This window comes from Scyliorhinus canicula, chromosome 18 (assembly GCF_902713615.1).
Source record: "Scyliorhinus canicula chromosome 18, sScyCan1.1, whole genome shotgun sequence".
Taxonomy (NCBI): Eukaryota; Metazoa; Chordata; class Chondrichthyes; order Carcharhiniformes; family Scyliorhinidae; genus Scyliorhinus; species Scyliorhinus canicula.
The window spans coordinates 53,149,547-53,172,809 of NC_052163.1; the positions used below are offsets into that span (position 1 = coordinate 53,149,547).

Below are 23,263 nucleotides of genomic sequence, written 5' to 3' on the forward strand. Positions count from 1 at the left end.
TTATTATAACATTCAAATATAAAAGATGAAATGTGGGGAGTGGGGAAACTTCTCAACAAGTGCAATTGGTCCTGTCACTGAACATCTCCACCCTAATATCTAGAGTTGTATGACTAGGCATGCCTCATGTGCCTAGAAATATTTTGTAACACAATGTGTGTTCCCTGTTCTAAACCACCCCCCCCCCCCCCCCCCCCAAAACACACACACACACACACACACACACACACAGACACAGATCTACTATGGCTAATGTCCATCCCATAAAGATAAATGGTGGGGCAAGAAAATGGTCCTGAATTTAGTCAATAACATGGTGCCAGTTCATGCCACAATACCGTTATTACATAGCCTTTAATTTGATTCTCCATCTATTGGTGCGGATATCATTTACATTAACCACATTGTTATCGTAGGACAAACAAATTGTTCTCTCTTTCATTGTAAAATGCACAGACAAGGGCACAGATTATGCCACTGCACATTTTCTTCAGTCGCTCACTCTTAAGAATTTCTGTTTTGGCAGTGGACAATGATGATTTAATCGCAGAACACACCAAAATAAACTTTTGATGGTTCTGCTTCTTCACAAAAATGCAATATATAATTGCTTGTCCAGTTCTGCTTCTCGTGATGTGATTCAGAGAAAGAAAGATAAAATCAAGGATGTTTTTCTTGTACGCAATGAAGACACCAATTCTTATTCTGGTTTTATGTCAGTTATGATAAATATGGGAGTATCAGGGTCATGTTCAAGAACTAGTTGGTGGCCCAACCCAAGTGCCTCATAATAACAGTGCAACTTTCATTGACAGCAATGCAGGCCGAGGGTTTAGAATTCCTCAGATTGCAATGCTGTCATCAAATTTACTTCATGTGTTCAGTGCAAGTCCTCCATGAGTGTTCTTATGGCCCTAAGCTTGCATTGCTATTCTCTGCTATGCATTGGGTTCTCATGCCCAAACCATAAACCCATAGAATATGCGGGAAGCCAGTCATGTTTCCTCTTTACCTCTAAGGACAAGTAGTAGCATACTATCAAAGAAATCCATACAGGCTCTACTATTTAATCAGATTTGTTTAAAGATTGAATGACCAACAAAGAACTACAAAGATATAAACTTAAAAGAAATATAATATATTGTATGGATGGATGGACTGGCCTGTCATTCTGGAAGTGAGAAAAACAAAATCCTTTCTCTCATCAAATTCTTGGCAATATATTTTGTGATCTCAAATTACATGGAATAATTTGTCACACAACCTCCATTATTCATCCGGTCATCTATAGCAAAATAGGGAATTTAGACCACATAAAAGTCTGTGAGCTACAAGGCTGTCTTTAACTTTGAAGATCAAACAATTTCTGTTCCTGAGTCAGACAAGCGAACCATTGTAGACAAAGTAAAGAACTTGAATTTAGGCTTTCTGGGGGCCTACAAGTCTACTTCAACAGCAAATGGAAAATACAGTCCCACCTGTGTGGTTGAAATAGGATTAACCGATAAAAGGTCCTCGGCTTTAGAAAAACCTGTAGCTTGATCCATATCTGGATCAAGTCGTCCTGGGGCCCCGTTATTGGTTAGCTACATGATGGAGACTTTGATAGTATGTATTTACTGTGGTGGGAGAAAAATTTGTTTGCATAGCGCTGCTTCTAACAGCGCCACAAGACATAACTTAATTTACCAGGGGTATCAATGCTGTGGCCTGCTCTCTGTGCAGCCTACACCCAGGGGATCGATGCAAGTATGCATGAATACCTATATGATGCTACATGAGAAGAATTTACCCCCTAGTTTACCTCAATGGAAATGTGCATCTCGTTTTGGGGGAAAGCCCATTTTTTTTTGTCACACTGTATATATGCCATTAAATATGTTAAAATTAGCCCCCCATTGCGTTCAAAATTGCTGCAATTTTAATAAAGTTTATAACATCCAGAAAGTTAGATTAAATGACACACTGCTTATGCCAGCTTCTCATACAGTACACTAAACACTATGAAAGAAATTCAGATCGAAATTGATGTTAAAGTACACCTCAGTGTTTTAATGGGCTGGATTTGTGACCAGAATAATGCTGAGGCTCTCTGCTCTCAACGTTCTTATGGAGTAAATTGGACAGCAACTTCTGGAGTTTGCAGTGGCACAGTGGTTAGCACTGCTGTCTCATAGCACCAGGGATCCGGGTTCAATTCCTGTCTTGGGTGATGGTCAGTTAGCACTTTCTCCCTGTGTCTGCGTGGGTTTCCTCTAGGTGCTAAGGTTTCCTCACAGTCCAAAGATGTGCAGGTTAGGTGGAGTGACCACGCTAAGTTGTCCATTAGTGTTCAAGGATGTGTAGGTTCAGTTATGGGAATAGGGCGGGGGCGTGGGCCTAGGCCGGGTGCTCTTTCAGAGGGTTGGCATAGACCCAATGGGCCGAATGGCCTCCTTCTGCACTGTAGGAATCCTATGTGCAGCTAAACTCAGAAATCAGGAAGTTGCTGTCCAAGTTCCTCTGCTCCTCCACAGGCTGTGCTACTGCAGTATCTTATTGACAGTCTCAGAGTTGAAATCCATGTGAAAATGTGAAGTTGCTGTACTTACCCACTAGTTACCCATTAATGTAGCAAAAAGAAATTAGAGCCCTTGCATTCAAATAATCTTTTAGTGGTATAATAACTCAAACAACCTCTCATCATGCACTGAACATTTTATTTTACAAGTGTAGAATCTTTTCACATAACTTCATTGCAGTGTTAATATAAGCCTAGTTGTGACACTAATAAAAGATTATTATCATTCCTTCAGATTTTAATTAGTGTTGGAGATTTTTTTTACATTTTACTTTGTATTTTTGTCACTGTCTTATCTCTGTCTCTATCTACCCCTCTTTTTAATTTGCCTTCTTTGCATGACTTTACAATTTTTTTTTAATTTTGAATTTCTTTTTCCAATTCAGGGATAGTTTTAGTGTGGCCAATCCACCTACCCTGCACATCTTTGGGTTGTAGAGTGAGACCCACGCAGACTTGGAGAGATTGTGCAAAGTCCACACAGGCAGTGACCCAGGACTGGGATTGAACCCGGGTCCTCGGCGCCGTGAGGCAGCAGTGCTAACTACTGTGCCACCGTGCCGTCCTGACTTTACAATTAATTAAGTCTAATTTATACTCTTTGGGTTAGACTTTTTGGGATGGGGTCATGGCATTTTAGCATATCAAAGTGCAGCTAGAAATGTTGGGTCAGATGTTAACATTTTTAGGTAGTTGAATCCCTACTTCACTTCTGGGTTTTGTAGAGGTGATACAAGGGGTAGCGAATTAACCAGCTTCCAGAAAGAGTGTTGGTAATTGAAATGTTTTAACAAGGCTGGCAGACTGTAATTTAACCTGACTTGAAGATTTTGCAGTTGGTGGTGAAGTATCCCAGAACTGGGGAGGTTAAGTATCATCACAGCACTACTTCTGGGTCAGGAGTACCCACCCCCATCAGCTAAACCCAACCTCTACAATGGTCCCTGAGGTGAGGGATCATATCCCCTGCTGGGATCAGTGGTGACTTAGACCTACTCAGTTTTGCCAGCAGCCCTGGGAAGCTCCCTGATTGATTGGAAGCCAGACCTGTCAATCAGACTGACACTGGGTTGGGAATATAACCGGGATAAAAGATGCAGAGTATCGAGTTAAAAGTCCAGTGTGCAGAGAAATGAGGAGATCTGAAACTTGGGGTGGAAGGGTAACACAGTGGTTACCACAGTTGCTTCACAGCTCCAGGGTCCCAGGTTCGATTCCCGGCTTGGGTCATTGTCTGTGCAGATTCTGCATGTTCTTTCGGTGTCTTGTGGGTTTCCTCCGGGTGCTCCGGTTTCCTCCCACAGTCCAAAGATGTGCAGGTTAGGTGGATTGGTCAGGCTTAATTGCCCTTGGTGCCCAAAAAAGGTTAGGTGGGGTTGTTGGGTTACGGGGATGGGGTGGAGGTGTGGGCTTATATGGGGCGCTTTTTCCAAGGGCTGGTGCAGACTCGATGGACCGAATGGCCTCATTCTGCACTGTAGATTTTCTGATTCATATTCTATGATTCACTTCCTCTGCTTATGTAATCTGCCACTGTTACTATCCAGGTTGATGTGTCTCAATGAGAATCCTTCAATCTATTTGATTGTTGAGCCTTGTTGTAGATTGTCCTGCTCACCAATCACATATCTGGTTGTCATGCATGGGAAAATAAACCTCAAAATGCGGAAAAGTTACTGCTTAAAAGTCCCTGAAATGTCTATGGGCAGCTGTAAGCCTAATCAATGGTGAGCACTGTTTGCAACTGAACAGAAAAAAACAATGCTATTGTGGCTTTTTTTTAAAAAAGCAAACCATTGTGGAAACTTGTATAAACGTTGTGATAATGGTGAGTGGAGGGCTGGGGCATATGACGATTCTGGAATTAGGTGCTGAGTGGAAGAAACTAGAATCGTCCCACACTGGGGGAAGAATTCTCCCATCCTGCCCATGGCAGTTTTGATGATCGGTGTGAATGGAGAATCTAGCGGAAACCAAATGGATGGAAATCTGCTGGCAGAAAATCATGTTGCAATTCTCCCATTGGCTGGTGGTACAAACACCATTTTAATTAATTTGCATCGCGTGAAGGCTCATTAAAACAGCTGCACACCAGCATCCCATCCAGCTACTGCGCTGCTGGATTTGGTGGAGACAGAGTCAGAGAGGACTGTGAGTGGCTGCACACCCTTGGGAGTTTCCTGAGTGGAGGCCCCTGGGGTGTCCAGCTGATTTTCATCCTTCCTGTCGGTGGCAGAGAGCTCTGACCTGAACCTGTAGGAGATGGTGCACCTGGAAGGAGGTCAGGTTGCCATGTCTCCAAGATCCTGATGGTGCCCACCAGATTGTATGACCATGGAGTGCAGGGCTGAGTAAAACTCTGGCAGGATCTGCAGGACCAAGGTCTCCATGCTCTTTGTCAACTTTCCGATGGTGACCTCGAGGCACTCGCATGTCGGAGACACAACCTCAGACAGAATGGAGGCAGGCTCCTCTATCGTTCACTCTAGTCTGCTGAGAGATTCTAGAAGATCTGCCCCATATTCCACTGCTTGCCTTTGCACCAGTGAGCGTACAGCTGCTTCCAGAGCCTCATCATCTGACTGGAACTGAGCGAGTGGCTAGTCTCCAGCAGCCCTCCAAGTGTCGGATACCTGGGCTGTCCCTGCCTCTGACTTCTACTGGCACGTGTCTCAGATGTATCCTCCAGAAAGTGACTCCTAGCCTTGAACTGCGCACCACTGAGGTGTGTGTCTCTGCTCCGGTGGAGGGTGTAGCTGAACGCTGTGATGGTTTTTTCTTAGCTCCCTCGGACATGCCCGGGGGCTCAGACAGTTGCTGGGCTGGCTTTCTGGCTGTGATCTGCTGGAAGCTGAAAAATACAAAAGCACCTTTTAGCGGATGAGCTGAAGCGAATTCAGCATAAATGGCAAGATTCGCTGAAGAGATAGGGCTGAGATCTATACTAGGTTGTTGTGAGAGGCCAAGATCTGCGTCACCATTGGAACAATCCTGGATCTTGCCAGCGAGCTCTGCAGCAGCCTTCTCGCATTTGCTGAGGGGTTGTATCTCTGCCATGCCTCCTACTTGTGCGCAAGTTTGGCCTGTGTCCCCTGTGACTAAATGTGTGAGGTCCGTGAAGAGAGTGACCATTTGGATTCATGATGCCATGCTGAAGTTTAATAGTGGAGGAAGCTGAAAGAGGACTTGCCCAGGCAGAGTGGATGAGATCATTAATCCACTTCCTGAACTGGATCGTGCTTCAGGGGTAGTTGGCAGCTGTGCTGACCTCCAGGACAATGGCTTCCCAGGCCAAAAAGGTGAGGTTGGTGTGCTTCTTTGAGACATACCTGGGTCTAGAGCACATAAAATAAATAAATAAATGTAGGCATACATTAACGCTGCAATGAAATTACTGTGAAAAGCCACATTCCGGCGCCTATTCTGTTACACAGAGGGAGAATTCAAATTCTCATCCGGTACGGGAATTGAACCCGCGCTGCTGGCCTTGTTCTGCATCACAAACCAGCTGTCTAGCCCACTGAGTTAAACCAGCACCTGAGCACCCTGGAACTGCCAGTCTTGGCATTGCCACCGGGCACCTTGGCAGTGCCAGGCTGACATCCTGGTGGCACTGCCAGGGTATCAGACTGGCAATTCCAGCTTGCCCAGGTGGCACCAGCAGGCTGCCACCCTGCCCAGAGGACAAGCACCTGGGAGCCTCTGAACCCTTGGGAGACCCTCCCCCATGAGTGCCATTCCATCTTGTCCCCATTTGTGGAGACCAGCACTGAACGGTTCTCGGCTGAGGTGAAGGGGTTAGATCCCACACCTTGGGAAAGTATGTTAGAGTGTGATTAGCTGTCTCACTCTAATACGCGGATTTGCAAAATAGTGATACTGCCCACAATGGGCAGGATTCAGATCGTGATGTCTTACGCCATCTCATTAGATCCTGCGAGGCATGATGATTCGGATAGATCCCGGAAGCGGAACCGCCCGGCATATACTAGCCGCGCTGCCTCCCGGGCGCAACGTGGCCAGTTGGTCGCGCCAGTAATATTGGACTCAAAACATTCACTCTCTTTCTCTCTCCGTAGATGCTGCCATACCTGCTGAGTATTTCCTGAATTTTCTGTTTTTATAACAGATTTCCAGCATCCGCTGGATTTTTCTTTTATCAAACTAACTTGAATTACAGCCAGAAATTACACTGCAGTTAAAAATGGTGGAATGTTGAGGAGATGATCAATGCGTGAATATAGTAGCCTCGCCATGCAAAAGACAGGGAAGCTTATTATAAAAATATCATTGTACGAGTTTTAATGATATTCATGGGAAACTGTGGTCCCTACATACATGATTGTGGTCTGATTAAGTAATTTGATATTATGATAGACAAAAAACAATCACACTGTGAGAGGCAAATGCATCTTGGTAGAATTATAAATATGTTGCACATTATAAAATTAATTCAAATCAGAAAATTTGGAAGAACAGCTATGTGAACCTATAGCATGAGTCCCATGTACATCTTTGTAATACGTATCATGTGCTGTGTAAGTAGCAGCTGTTCTTTAGTTGGACTAAGCATTTTAATTTTAAATAAAGACAGAAAATGCTGGACGAGCTCAACAAGTCTGGCAGCATCTGTGACGAGAAAAACAGAGTTAACATTTCGAGGCCATATGCCTCTTCTTCGAAGCATTTGAATTTCCTGCTTTTCTATTCATTTGAATGGAGCCTTGAAATTGATATTTTAAAGAAGTGACCTGCGCTGAGGAAAATAGACCTATTGGCCGGGATTCTCCGTTGCGGGTCCGCTCCGCTACCTCTGCTGGCGAGGACGGAGAATCTGGCACTCAGCCAAATCTCCCATTGACTGCATCAGGACCGGAGAATCCCCTGCCGTGAACGGACGGAGAATCCAGCCCATAATATTTGTCTATCAATGTATATTTATATTTTGAGCATGATATATTTGTATTTTCAAATATTTGAGGTTCTTGTTGATTTTGTAGTAATGTAATAGGGTGCCTAGGACTCTCCGTAGTTGACAGTACCAGCTGATATTGCAGTCATATAGGCAGTTTCTAATATTGGCTTCGATCCATAGGAACCCAAATTCTATTCCTTATTCATCAAATCACATATTCAACCCATTGTGCCTGCGCCAGCTGCTTGAACGAACTATCCAGCCAGGGGCTGGTTTAGCTAGGGGCTGGTTTAGCTCACTGGGCTAAATCGCTGGCTTTTAAAGCAGACCAAGCAGGCCAGCAGCACGGTTCGATTCCCGTACCAGCCTCCCCGGACAGGCGCCGGAATGTGGCGACTAGGGGCTTTTCACAGTAACTTCATTGAAGCCTACTCGTGACAATAAGCGATTTTCATTTAATTTCATTTCAATTAGTTTCACACCGCTGTTTTCTCCCTATACCCCTACAATTCTTTTCCCTTCGAGTATTTCTCCATTTCCCTTTTTAAAGGTACAACTGAATATGCTTTCATCTCCCTTTCAGGTGGTACTTTCCAGATCTTGGATCTATTATAGGGTTTCTCCTATTTTTTTTATGGGGCGCTGCTACCTTCCTATCAATTAAGACTCGACTAGAACTTGATCCAGTGTTGCGCACAGTATGATCGTTACAAATAATGAATAAATACTTTAACTTTAGCTTCACAGCCAAATTCTTTGCTTATGGATGGTTATTATTTAGCAGAGGAGATAGAAACAAGAGGGAGCCATTTACTCCCTTGTACCTGTTCCATCACTCACTGAGATCATGGCTGACTCCAAAGAACCACCTTTGCCCCATGGACCTGAACACCATTGGTTGACAGAAATATATCAAACCCAGATTTAAATTTACAACTGAACCCAGTATCAATTGTTGTTTCCAAAAGAGAATTCCAAATGTCTGCCCCCCTCATTGTACTCCACTCCTGAAGATATATCCCTAATTATTTAGCCAGTTCCCATGGTTGTAGATTCCCCAACCGGTGAAAACAGTTTCTCTATTTCTTACCCGTTCCCCTTAATATCTTAAAGCATCAATCAAATCACAGTCTATCTTCTCAAACCTGGATTTTCATCCTCAAAGTGTGTACATACATAAATACAGAGAGGACAGGAGCAGGAGGGGGCTTTTTGGCCCTTCGAGCCTGCTCCGCCATTGATCATGATCATGGCTGATCATCCAACTCAATAGTCTAATCCTGCTTTCTCCCCATAGCCTTTGATCCCATTCTCCCCAAGTGCTATATCTGGCCGCCTCTTGAATATATTCAAAGTTATGGCATCAACTACTTCATGTGGTAATGAATTCCACAGACTCACCACTCTGGGTGAAGAAATGTCTCCTTATATCTGTCCGAAATGGTTTACTGTGAATCCTCAGACTGTGACCCCTGGTTCTGGACACACCTATCATTGGTAACATCTCCCCTGCACCTACCCTGTCTAGTCCCATTAAAATTTCATAAGTCTCTATGAGATTCCTCCCTCATTCTTCTGAACTCCAGCGAGAACAATCTCAACCTAGTCAATCTCTCCTCATATGACAGTTCCGCCATCCCTGGAATCAGTCTGCTAAATCTTCGCTGCACTCCCATGAGAGCAAGAACATCCTTTCTCAGAGAAGGAGACCAAAACTGCACACAATACTCCAGGTGTGGCCTCACCAAGGCCCTGTATAATTGCATCAACACATCGAAACCTCTCGCAATGAAGGCCAACATACCATAAGCCTTCTTGACCGCCTGCTGCACCTGCAAGCTTACCTTCAGAAACTGGAGCACAAGGACACCCCGGTCCCGCTGCACACCACTCCCCTCTCCCAATTTGCAACCATTCAAATAGTAATCCGCCTTTTTGTTTTTGCTTCCAAAGTGAATAACTTCACACTTATCCAAATTATACTGCATCTGCATTGATTTGCCCACTCGCCCAACCTGTCCAGATCATGCTGTAGGATCCCTGCATTCTCGTCACAATTCACCCTCCCACCTAACTTGGTACCATCTGCAAACTTTGAGATGTTACATTTTGTTCCCTCATCCAAATCATTAATATATATTGTGAATAGCTGGGATCCCAGCACCAATCTCTGTGGTACCCCACTAGTTACTGCCTACCAGTGGTACCCCACTAGTTACTGCCTGCCAGTTTGAAAAGGACCCATTCATCCCTTCACTTTGTTTCCTCTCTGCCAACCAGTTTTATGTTCACCTCAATACATTTCCCCCAATCCCATGAGCTTTAATTTTGCACAATAATCTCTTATGTGGGACTTTGTCAAACACCTTCTGAAAGTCCACATCGACTGTCTCCCAATTGTCAACTATACTGGTTACATCTTCAAAGAATTCCAACAGATTTGTCAAGCATGATTTTCCCTTCATAAATCCATGCTGACGCTGACTGATCCTGCCACTGCTTTCTACATGTTCCGCTATGAAGTCCTTGATAATGGATTCAAGCATTTCCCCCACTACCGATGTTAGGCTTACTGGTCTATAATTCCCTACTTTCTCTCTACCTCCCTTTTTGAATATCGGAGTGACATGAGCTACCCTCCAGTCTGCAGGGACAGTTCCAGAGTCTAAAGAATCCCGGAAGTTGACCACTAATTCCGGAGCCACCTCCTTAAGTACTCGTAAGGATTTATCTGCCTTCAAAGGGCAGCACGGCAGCACAGTGGTTAGCAGGTTCGATTCCCGACTTGGGTCACTGGCTGTGCGGAACCTACACTTTCTACCCGTGTTTGCACGGGTTTCCTTCGGGTGCTCTGGTTTCCTCCCACAGTCCAAAGATGTGCAAGTTAGGTGTATTGGGCATCATAAATTGCCCTTGGTGTCCAAAAGGTTACGTGAGGTTACTGGGTTACAGGGATAGTGTGGAGGCGTGGGCGTAAGTAGGGTGCTCTTTCCAAGAGCCGGTACAGACTCAATAGGCTGAATGGCCTCCTTCTGCACTGGAAATTCTATGTTCTGTGGTCCATCCCATCAATTTTCCCAGCACCATTTCTCTACCAATTTTGATCTTCCTCAGTTCTCCCCTCTCACTAAACCTTTCATTGTCCAGCATTTCTGGTATCTGATTTGTGTCCTCTTTTGTGAAGACAGAACCAAAGTATGTATTCAATTGGTCAGCCATTTCTTTGTCCCTTATTATGCATTCCCCTGTTTCTGTCTGTAGGGGGCCTATATTTCTCTTTACCAATCTCTTTCTCTTCACATATCTACAGAAACTCTTAGTGTCAATCGTTATGTTCCCTGCAAGCTTCCTTTCAGACTGTACTTTCCCCTTCTTAATCAATCCCTTTGTCCTTCTTTGATGAATTCTAAACTGCTCCCAATCCTCAGAGCTATTATTTTTCTTGGCCAAAGTGTATGCTTCTTCCTTGGATCAGATACTATTTCTAATTTCCTTTGTAAGCCATGGATTGCTCCTCTTACCCCCTTTGCTTTTTCTGCCAGACGGGAATGAACAGTTGCTGTAGTTCCCCTCCTTGAATGTTTGCCATTGTCTATCCACTGTCATCCCTTAAATGTAGTGGGAGTGTGGAAAAGTTCCAGCTTGGCCCGCCCGCCTGCCTTGGGAGAAAGTGCCTGCAAGGGCGTGATTTTCAAAACTACGGGGATAGGGGTGGGGATGTGGAGGTGGGTGGGGGTGGGGGGGGGGGGGGGGCAGCGGGGGTGGGTTGGAATCAAGTTAGCCAACCCAGGAAAAAGGTCAGAGGCAGCCAAGACAGGCTGTTTAAAAGGTCCGCCTCGGTGGTGTGGGACTTAACCCTAGTGAAACTAATACCATAAAGGGTTCTAGCCCTCAATTTTTCATCCCCAATATACTCCCCATGCCGCATGGATACCACTTGTGTACCCCGTCCAACCCCAATGGCACCTCGGCTGTGCCACTTCTATGCCAATCGGCCCACAGTACACTGTTTAGAACCAATGAACCCTGTTGTGACAATAGGATGTTCAATTAAAAAAGCTTTTTAAAAAGTCATTTCCACTGTGTTAAAAAGAAACTCCTTTTTACTACAGGGCAATGGAAGTGTCAATCATCCAGTTTCAATAGCTGAAACTGTAAGCACATGTGGAGGTGTTTTGACCAACCAACCTCCTTGTTGCTAAATTGCCTTTTCAGCCTTGAGTCTGGGAATAAATACAGAATAAAACACAGTTATCCAACAGAAAGTAAAAAGATTCCAGTGCTACATCTTCAGGTTTTTAGAAGCCTATTCGGGGTGGCTGCTGGAGGTGAAGGCCCACAGCAATTCTGTCATTACCATATCATTCATATTATAGCGCCCAGGAAATAGAAGAGAAAATGGGGGCATTCTTACCTTTAGGACAGCATGTTTGTCTGTGCTGGCTTGCAAAATAGATTGGTGATCAGCACTCAGGGCCTCTACCAATGCTGCTGTTTAACTGGCCATTAGAACGGACATGCGAGTGGTGCTGAGCGACATGCTGATGTTTGCTTTAGCACCTCTGCTGGTGGGTGACACCTGTTAACAGGAACCTCACTGCATGTGGAGGGACAGATGGATATTTTCCCTACTGTTCAACAGTACGTTATTCACAGGAAGGCGATACATTGACGTAAACTGCAACCAGGCATGTTATTATGTAGTTGGTGCCTGGTATACAGCACAAACCTCTCTTTGCCCAACCAATAAAAATAAGTTGCTTTTTTTCCATGATGAAAGACTGTGTCATTTGAAATGGATTGAGTTTTTTTTCAGTTCAATTTTCAACTCCCAAGCTTCATGTTTGCCAAGCAGCTCGCCAGCAAATAACTGTTAATATTTGAATGTGAGCCCAAGAAGTCTGTATTTCATTAAATCAAATGCTGGTTCATAAATATCCTGTCAGGTGATAAGAGCATGATGTGATATATATATAAATGATTATACACTTCAAAAGAACACATGTAGCATTATATATAGTCAGCAATTCAGCTGTTTGTAATGCTAAATCACAAACTTCTTAAAAGTCTTGCCTTTTTTTTGTGTGTACATGGGCACTTCTGACTATTCACCAAAAGATGCTATTAAATGGCTTAAAAGGATCGGACTTTCTACGCCCCATTGTGCTTTGTGAAATTCGTAGCCTCAGAGGCAAAGTTCATCGTTCGTGTCTGCCAAGGAATATATTATTAATCTTTAAATGAGCCTGCAATTTCTAAATTCGACAATTGATTACTTTCTTTGTCTCACAGAGGGAAGACTACTTAAAACACAAGATCAGAAGTAGACCTGAGAAAACAGACCTGGTTAATATGCATATCCTACATGGTAAGTACCAATTTTCTGTAACATTATAGGCCTTGTAATAGTCTGCATAATAATATTACTCAAGTATTTTAAATTCCAAATAGCTTATGTCCTATGACATTGCCCACAGGTAGTTCTGGCCTCTGGGACATCTTTGCTGATTTAGTCCATTTTAAACCCTGGCTGGATTTTCAAAGCACAGTTGGGAACTCGATGCCCCAAATAATTCTGGGGCCCGAATCCCCACCTCAACATTTCATGTTAAAATTAGGCAGTAGGCCTGTCTGGTACTAAAGGGCCCTACCGCTGCCTTGGCGAAGAAATCGGGCAGTTCCTCAGCGAACCAGCAACATAAAGGCTGCTGAGACAGAGTGTGAGCAGGAAAAAAATAGGATTATATGTACAATCTGGCACCGAATACTTGAGGGCCCAATAATTTTAAATATAATTTTTAATAACCCCTCCATTTGCTCCAGTGAAGCTCACGGGTGTGCACAAATGTGCACCAAACTGCTCTGGTCTGTCAAAATCTCCACTGAAAACTGTAGTCCGGATCTTCCCAGCCTGCTAACTGGGTCCTAAAGAAATTTAATGGGCCATTAATTGGAGGCGAGCAGGTTCCTCCATTACATCCACCCCTGCCCTCGCTTTGAAAATTGGATTGTCCTGGAGGTGTTAGGATGCCCTAAGTTGTGCCTGCACCACGTCCTGCTCCCACCAACAACTAAAAATTTGGCCTCATTTTTCATATATACTCCTTGTGAAATTCCAGAGGATCGTGTAAATTGTGAAAGTCAGTAAATTGCCAGTAAAAGTAAGACAGAAGAACCCATGACGAGATGCATTGTTTGCTTTTGACTTTTTAATTTTATTTAAATCTATTACAATGCATTCATTGTGACAGACATGCCCTGGAGGCAATGCTTTGTATGTAGAAATTTCTTTTGCAAATGCCTGATGTTTCCAGAACAATATTTTGCTTAACTTCAGAAAAAGTTTAATTAATATGGCAGCAGTAAGTTTACCATTTTGTTTGTGATTTGCTCCTTGTTTTGTTTCCCCCGACAGTGCAATGTTAACTGAATTGTCTTGCAGTCCAAGAAATGAAAATTACCCAAAGAGTAGGTGTCTCTCCCCTTAACCCTCTGAACTCCAGTTGGATTGGCTGGGCGTTGACATTAAGTCGGGTTGTCAACTCTGGTTAGATGGATAAATTCTTGAGGTCGACCCGCTGCCTACAACAGGTGGGGGAGAGGCCCTGGTGATGTTTATCCGGTGTTGCTCACATGGATGCCTGGGATGTTAGTCTTTAATTCCCGGAGACTTGACAACAATCCAGGGTTTTCATCCCGTATGCAGAACTGTCAGTAGACTGGATAAGAGTGGCTGAGGAAGGGAATCAACTTAATATTTTTATATATGGGTTAACTTAAATCGTAGGTGATAATATATTCAGATACAAGGAAACTTTAGATTAAAGGCATAATACTGTGAATCCTGGTAATCTGAAAAAACCCCAGAAAATGCGGCAAACTCAGCAGGTCTGGCAGCATCCTTGGAGAGAGAGAAACAGAGTTAACATTTTAAGTCCATGTGACTCTTCCATAGAATCCTTACAGTGCAAAAGGAGGCCATTCAGCCCTTCAAATCTGCACAGACCCTCCAAAACAAAATCATATCTATGCCCTATCCCCGTAAACCCGTAACCCCATCTAACCTTTGGGGCGATTTAGCATGGCCAATCCACCTAACCTCACATCTTTGGACAGTGGGAGGAAACCGTAGCACCCGGAGGAAACCCATGCAGTCAGTGGGAGAAGGTGCAAACTCCACACAGACAGGAATGGAGTCGGAATTGTACCCGGGTCCCTGGAGCTGTGAGGCGGCAGTGCTAACCACTGTGCCACCATACCAACTCTCCGACAGAGCTTTAGAATAATTATTTGCATGAAAGTTTCCTAAAGGCAGCATAGCGTTTTTTTTTTTTCAGATGCTAATTACTAAGTCAGATGCTAATTACTAAGTTTGTTTTTTTTTGGTCCAAAAGATACAGCTGCAGAGGGCACACTTCAAGCAACTCAAATGAAGCTCAAGAGGGCAAGGTTGGCTGATGACCTCAATGAGAAGATAGCCCAAAGACCTGGACCTTTGGAGCTTGTGAAGAAGAATATAATCCCAGTAGATTCAGCTGTAAAAGAGGCAATCAACGGTATTTACAAAGTTCGCCTTTGTCCCTGATTTGGGATTTGTACTGACCTATGATTTGAATACATTGGCGCCTTCTAAATTCCGTACCACTCATACTAAAGTAAACAGATTAGTTTACTACTCCCTGTAGAAATACAATAAGAATTCATAATTTTGCAACAGAACTCTGAGATTTTGATCTTTTATTTTCACCTGCATTGTCAGCAAGTCAGCGATGAAGAAGGAAGTTGAGAGGGCTGCTGCTTATACTAATGCTTTATTTCACCTATTGGCTGAGAGTTACATAACCCGTTCAGTGCCTCCATTTTCCAGCTGTCATAGGCACCTGATATTTCCCTAAAGATTTGCATACTCTTTTTTTTTGTAGAATATATGATGAAAATGTAGTCGACAAGGTTTTCTTTAAAAAAAAACAGATGATTTCCCGAACTAAACCAATTTTTATTTTCCTATCAGCCATGTGGTAGCACAATTTGTACCATTAGCTTTAGCCTTTGTCATGCTTATAAAAATTCACACAAATATATTTCCCTGGAACCCCTGCAATTTGCAACTTGTAATGTATGAAAGACGCCATTTGATAATTTTGCTCATTCCTGATATAAGATTCATCCCATAATGGAAATATCACTTAACCCACATGTGTTTTGCTGTCATTAATCTAGTGTATTCAGGAATTATATATCAATTGAGTCACATTTACGGTGTATTGTGTGAGTGTAATTTGGCAAAAATTGTTTTTTCCACTCTCTTATAATAAATTTGGCAATCCGCTCCAACAGTTTGCCTATGCATGGAACCTTGGAGCTAGATATTTGTACTATCTGCACCTCTAAAAAAAAATACTATTTGTGACTGAAATATCTTCTGTGATTTCATATTTCATGTCAACTAAGATCTGGCAAATACTCAGATATGCAAGCCACAGAATAGTTGGAGGACTTGTCAGAGACCCCTGATGGCGACGTGATAAATGTACCAATTGTTGTTGAGACAAAGTCAAGGATGGTTCTGGATTTGGTCTCTAGACTAAAACGAGTGAGTCAGTGTCAGCCAGGGGAGCAAGGAGGGCACTGTGGTTCATGTCAGTGTCCCAGGGGAGAAGGGGGCAAAATCAGAGTTGCCGCTACTGATTGATATCATGTGACGTCTGCTCTCTTTCTGTTTGGGTGTTCAGTGAGGTTATGATTGTTTCTCAACTGTGATGGTTCCCACAATGAAATAGTCTTAACAGCACTTAAATACAAGGATTAAAGACCACTTTGAGCGAGTGTGAGTGGGATCAGGCCATGGCAAGAGTTAGCACCCTCAGGAGAGTAATAATAATAACAATAACCGCTTATTGTCAAGAGTAGGCTTCAGTGAAGTTACTGTGAAAAGCCCCTAGTCGCCACATTCCGGCGCCTGTTCGGGGGGGCTGGTACGGGAATCGAACCCGCGCTGCTGGCGTTGTTCTGTATTACAATCCAGCGATTTAGCCCACTGTGCTAAACCAGCCCCAGTTGGGAAGACTTGGCACATTCAGGGGAGGAGTAGAGAACCCATGGCTTGAGGCGAGCAGAGAAGAGTTAACCCTTTCATGAGAGGAATGATGAAGAAAGAAACCGCCTCATTCACTGGAATCATGAGTCCAGCAAAACCCTGAAATGTACCTTAAGGCAGTTTTGTGGAGAAAATACACATTTCACTCCCTCATTGATTAGTTTCTTCCATTTCTGATGGAGAACTTTTGTAACTTCATCAGTTATGGACTCTGGTCACCAAGACAGAAGACAAAACGTTGAGCCATAAGATTTATAGCTAGCATGTGAGGATTAGGGGCTGGTTTAGCTCACTGGGCTAAATCGCTGGCTTTTCAAGCAGGCCAGCAGCACGGTTCGATTCCCGTACCAGCCTCCCCGGACAGGCCCCTGAATGTGGCGACTAGGGGCTTTTCACAGTAACTTAATTGAAGCCTACTCGTGACAATAAGCGATTTTCATTTCATTGAGCTCTGAGAACAAACTGAAAAGGTGATGGTTTAAGGAGTGATTTGTAGGCAAATGTAAAATAGTAACTGGAAAATGCAGAGCCAGTAAATTATTTCATAATAAGTTGCAAGAGTGAGTCGTGGGCGCAATCTGTTAAAAGGCAAATGTAGGATTGATGTCGGGGAGGTCATGCCTTAAGAGTGGTAAGAGATTGGGGCTGGATATTAAGTTGCATATAGGTAAGGCACAGAGTGGCCAAGGAGACGGGTGGGAGGAGAGGTTAAGAGACCTGGTGGAATGGTTTTCCACACAGGTCCAGCCTAATTTAGTGGCAGGACCTAATTATCATTTGTTTTTTTAATGTCTGTTTTCTGACTGCATCCAGCAAGATTGAGAGGCTAGTTGTTGGGCAGAGAGGCCTTCAACATCAAGCCAGAGTAGGGGAATAGAGAGGAGGGAGAGAGGGATTGGAAGAGAGTTGGAGATCAGAGACTAGAGGCGAGATTTGGTCAGAATTGAGGAGCGATCGGAGGTTTGATGGTTGAGATGAGAAAAGTCAAGGAAGGATTAGAAAGGTCAAGCGATCACAGTTGGTTAAGCAGGTAAACTGGGTCCAGCATGGGGAAAGGCAGTCATCGTCAGTACTCGACATTTCTCCCCTCCCTTTTAGCTGCTGGGTTTCCTGAGACCCGGGAAACTCAGTCGGCGGGTGTTAAATTCACAGTAGTGGGTTAAATATGGGATAATCAGCATCGTTATAATATTTAAATTACCAACTTTTCTCCAGCGAGCCACATCAAGAAACCGGAAGTAGCGGGTTAAAGGCAGAGGGGGGTCGAGATTTAGATTTTTAATGTTTTAACTGCCCGAGGACAGAGATTCTCCCCGTCGTAGTAGTTGTATGATTTGACACTGCTGTGGCGTGCTCTTATTCTTCATCAAGGACCACGTGTAGTGCTTTGCCTTATTCTTATTATCGCGAGTTTGCATTCTCAAGTTGGTTGCGTCTCATGTTCTGTTTCTTCCATATGCTTGGGGCAAAGAGGCTTAGTCTGGGGATGTTATTGTGTTAAGTGATGTTCTAAACTTATCCCAGATACATTCTGGAACAGGATTCGAAGCACGAATGGCAATTCAAACAGTTTACATTTGTGCAGTGTCAAATTCTCTGCCTGGGGATTTTCCCTACTGTCAGGGAAAGATCTGTCAAGACAGAATTGTCTTGCTGGCATGTGTAGCTTACCCATGCTATTAGACACCTGCTGCCAGTAGAAAATTGCAGGCTCCTTGCCCCCAATGGGTTATTTGATTTTGCCATCAGCAGTTTGAGATGAAGAGACCTCTTGAGGTGGTTTTCTGTTCCAGCAAAAGGACTGATCTGTATTACAGCAATACTTGGGCAGGTCTGCAGTGTAAATCCAACTTTAATTTTCAATCACGTATCATTCAATTATCATACAGAAGAGGAGGTTTTTGGTGATCCATTGAAACCTTCCACACAGCAGGTGCTTTCTCAGAAGATCCTGCCCGAGTAGCCCGCGTTTGTCTATCCATTGAGCTGAAGGGACTAAAGATTTCTGACAGTGAATCCCAATGCAACACACAGAAAATATGCTGTCCCAACAGCAGTTTGGAAAATCCCCCATTGAGTCTCTTTGTTCATCTGTTTTGAAGTAAATTGGTCTGTGGGGTCGCTGATAATGTGGTGTTAACTTGTGGTTTCCCTGTTGTATATTTTTACGTGGGATTTTCCCCTGGTTACAATTCATGTTTGATTGTGATGGTCAGATGATTTCCTTTCCGTTTTCTTCAGGCTCGTGAGTCAGTGCTCTGTTTGACACATTGTATGCATTTTATATAATTGGCTTTTGAAGCATTATTTGTATCTTTCACTCCAGCTAATGCATTTCAATTAAATACTCTGTAGCAGAATGAAGTTTAGCTGCTATGCATACTGGATTCCTTACTCCTTAAGTTCCATGTTCTTTAAAAGTTTAAAAAGTACAGATCTTATTGGTTAGTTTTGTGTCGGCTGTTTCCCATATTTTGCCATTGGGTTAAGTGATTCATGTGTTAAGCAAAAGTAGTTTTCGGTTCACTTCGGTGTCATGTATCAGTGGTATTCTCATGTGCAGATTGTTAATTTTCTAGAAGTCATCAAAATGGTCTTGTTTGAAGCCTGCATAATATATATATATCTTACACGAGTGTCATTCAGAAACCATTGCAGAAGACCCATTGTTAAAGCATCAACTTTTTCACAGAATCACAGAATTGTGAGAGCACAGGAGACCATTTGGCCCATCATGTTTGCAAATGCTTTCCAAACAAGCGTTAGAACTTAGTGCCATTCCTCTGCCTTTTCTCCGTACCCCTGCACATTGTTTCTAATCAAGTCATCATATAATGCCTTCTTGAATGTCTCAATTGAAGCTGTCTCCATCACACTTCAGGCAGTGCATGCCAGACTCGAACCACTCTCTGTGTGAAAAAGTTTTTTTCTTACATCACATTTGCTTCTTTTGCAAATCACTTTAAACCTGTGCTCTCTGGTTCGTGATCCTTTTACGAGTGGGAACAGTTTCTCCCATGAACACTGTCCAGCCCACTCATGATTTTGAACATCTCGATCAATCGCTTCTTAAATTTCTTCTCTCCAAGGAGAACAGTCCGAACCTCCCCGATCTATCCTCATAACTGAAGCTTCTCGTCCCCGGAACCATTCTTCTAGACTCCAATGCATTCAAATCCTTCCTTCCATGTGGCGTCCAGAACTGCAAACAGTACTCCGGCTGAAGTCTGATAGTCTCTTTAGTGTGGCTGTCAATGAATGCACCATTTCATGTGCACTACGATAGCCTTTGATGGAGAATCGGGAAATTCCGCCTGTGAAGGGCGTTTAAGGGGTGATTCTATGATTCGACGCTCCCAGCAGGAAGACTGTAATGGTATAATCCCTAATTATCTGATCTGTCCTCACAGTGCAACTCACTAGTGGGGAACAGAATCAGCCTTTCCCCGTGACCATCACATGCCTATTCTTGACCCACTTACATTATTACACCTGTGGAATGGTGCAGTCTTTTTAAACTACATCCATGGTGTATGAAGGCTGATATTTGGATGGTGGTCATAAAAATGTTTTTATAGATGTCATGGACATAAACATGTATTTAATATGCAATCTTCAAAGGTGACCATTTTGATTAATTTATTGAGGAAATCAAGTATCAGTGACACATAGCATTAAAGAGAATAAAAATGTCTACTTGTAGCCTTTTGAGAAATAGAATTGATGATGAACTTTGTTTTTGAGTGATTTCTTCAAGTTTTTCTTTATTTAAATGATGGAGAGTGACAGTAGGATATGAAAATACCTCTTCAAAATATTAGTTGCATTGCCGGTCAGTGTGTCACAGTACATGGAGTAATGAACCCATTTGTATTCCACAGCCTTTGCGCAGTACACTTGAAGTGTGATTAGAATGAATCACAAGGAAACGGACTTGATTGGCTTAGTCCTTGAGCCAAAATGAAAAAGACAAACAATATGGGCAGTTTTAACCGCAACTAATGCCCATACCATTACCAAGTTTATAAGAAATGATGTTTGAATTGAACGTTAATTTGAGGTAGTTGTGGCACTGGCTGTCTGCTGACATCTACTGCATAGCTGAAGGGTGAATCAGAAGCTGTTTATACCCAAGTCCTTGTCAGCACCTTCAGCACAGAGCCTAGGGGGATGAAGTCCAGCGCAGAGGCTGAATCCATTATGTTTAGAGATTACAACAGACGGGCTCCTGAAACGAAGTAGGTTCATGCACTGGCTCAGCTGAAGATAGGCAAAGAGCATGGCACCCATCACTTTCACATCATATAGATGATTGTTTCTGGACAAAACAGTGATAGACAATTGAGACATTTTCAATCCCATTTTGTTTATCAGATGATAGATAGTAAGGCATTTAGTAAGATATTCAAACTTATTTATTTAACTTTGGTTCCTCATTTACTAAGCCACAGATTAATAGAGGATTTTTGAATGTGTTTGTAATATTTTAAAGATGGGATATTAGGATTGAGTTATGAAATAGTAAACAATCTTTGTCAGTGCCTTATTGTTGACTGATATAAAGAGTTTTTCAAGTCCAACTTACTTTTCAAAGTTACAGATAATCCTGAACCTCTCCTTGTGACTCAGTAAGTTAAATTTTGGGCTATTAGTAGCTCTTACAGGTAGATGAAGGTTTCAAGTAATGTGCGACAAATTAGCCGATTACAGGGTTTATTTGACTGCTCTAGGTGGCAAAGTGGAGTTGAGACAGAACCAGACCAGCCATGATCTTATTGAATGACATAGCAAGCTCAAATGGCCGAATGGCTTCCTTGTGCTCCTATTATTCCTTTGTTCTTCAAAGAAGGGAAGATTGCCCTTCATGAATTCTAAAGCAATGATCCCTGCTGAAATGTGATTTGTGTGCACATTGAACAAAGACAGCCTGACCTTGGATGTAATCCTTCCCAAGGTTATATAGCTCACCAAGATTCACTGCCTAAAATTGAGAGAGGCTCCCATAATTCATTCAAAAGCATCAAATTTTATTCAACAGGAATTTGGACAAGGAGACAGAGCCTCCACACACATACCTCCATTCTGATACAGTTGGCCCCAGGATGTTTTACAACGTTTAATCTCATTACAAATATGAGGGTTAAAGTTGGTCAAAGTATCAGAATAGGAAAACGGGAAGGTTGATGTTAAAAATGGAGATATTTGCGGGGATAAAGCAAATTCCTCCTACAAAGAGTTGTTTATTCAAATCCATGAATTGGCTGCTATAATATTATTGGAGGAGTCTGGGGGCGGGTCTCACAGTTTTCTTACAGATAACAGCGTTGACCTTTTGCTTCTTAAAAGTATGCCTGCATGCCTCTCAATGTCAGTGTGCGTATTGAGAGCACTCTGTTTTACATTATCAGTCCATCAATAATGCAGTCTGATATTCTTTGTAGCATGCAATGCAACAGTGTATATAAATCATGTGATAGGACATCTTTAGGTGAGAGTGACAGTGACAAACCGAAGGCACACATGTCTACACATTCGCCTGGTCAAGCCTTGTGGAGTATCTGCTGTGCTGTTTGCTTTGTATCATTGGAGTTCAGGGATTTGCAGAGTTACAGGCACATTGGGATAACGGACTTTTGTTATTTAAAGACTAGTGGATTCACCTTGTTTGGGGGATTGTGCGGTGAGCTTCAAATAATATAGTTCCTGGAGAAGGCAAAATCCTGCATTGTTCCACGGCGTCTCATGCCAGGGAATGAGTGACGAGCTACATCTGCAGCAGTCTGAACTTTACTTCTAAAGCTTATTTTTAAAAATCATGAACATTATACTCATTGGCGGCATGGTGGCACAGTGGTTAGCACTGTTGCTTCACAGCACCAGGGACCTGGGTTCTATTCACGGCATGGGTCACTGTCTGTGTGGAGTCTGCACATTCCCCCCATCTTGGCGTGGGTTTCTTCCGGGATGCTCCAGTTTCCTCCCACAAATCCTGAAAGCCGTGCTGTTAAGTGATTTGAACATTCTGAATTCTCCCTCAGTGTACCCGACCAGGCACCGGAATGTGTCCACTAGGGGATTTTCACAGTAACTTCATTACAGTGTTAATATGTAAGCCTACTTGTGACGCTAATAAAGATAATTATATTATTATTACAGTCAAGGAATGTTAATGATGGGGAATGGGCAACTCCCTATTGCAGATATCCACTGTCATAATCGAGGACTCATGGGTTAGCTCCTTCTTCTGTCCGTCAATAATGTGCCTCAGTTACAGCCTCAGAGGCATACCCCTCCGACACTCGGATGGCAAATTGCCACTTCTCACAAGTTCATCCAGTGGGCATTGATTTTCCTTTATCCTTCCATTGGACTGTTAATTCAGTGCTAATTGAGAATCAAATTAGAGTGAAGTTTGTGCCATTAGCTGCTAGGAACTGGACCTGACACTGTCCAACCCCATTCAATGTAGAATCCTACCAGCCACAATAAAGGTTTTCCAACTATGTTTGGATGTTTCGTCATCTGGTTTCCGCCAAACTCCTCAGTCAAACATTTTTGTTCCCTCATTATAATTCTTTTATAATTTAACTAACAAGTGTTGAAATACATTTTCACATGAAATAAACTTCAATAATGCCCCTATTTACTAGTCGTCTCTGGGTTGCATGCAATAAATTGTACTCAGATCAAT

At 43.0% G+C, this 23,263-nt stretch overlaps 1 protein-coding gene across 7 annotated transcripts in view; it reads left to right on the forward strand.

Annotated features, from left to right (window-relative positions):
* myocd (myocardin) overlaps window positions 1-23,263 on the forward strand; it is a 448,440-nt gene that overhangs the window by 370,606 nt on the left and 54,571 nt on the right. For all 7 annotated transcript variants that reach the window (XM_038776977.1, XM_038776982.1, XM_038776981.1 and 4 more), the window contains 2 exons: window positions 12,768-12,843; window positions 14,870-15,031. In XM_038776977.1, the coding sequence (XP_038632905.1) occupies window positions 12,768-12,843; window positions 14,870-15,031 (238 nt within the window). The remainder of the gene's footprint in view (window positions 1-12,767; window positions 12,844-14,869; window positions 15,032-23,263) is intronic.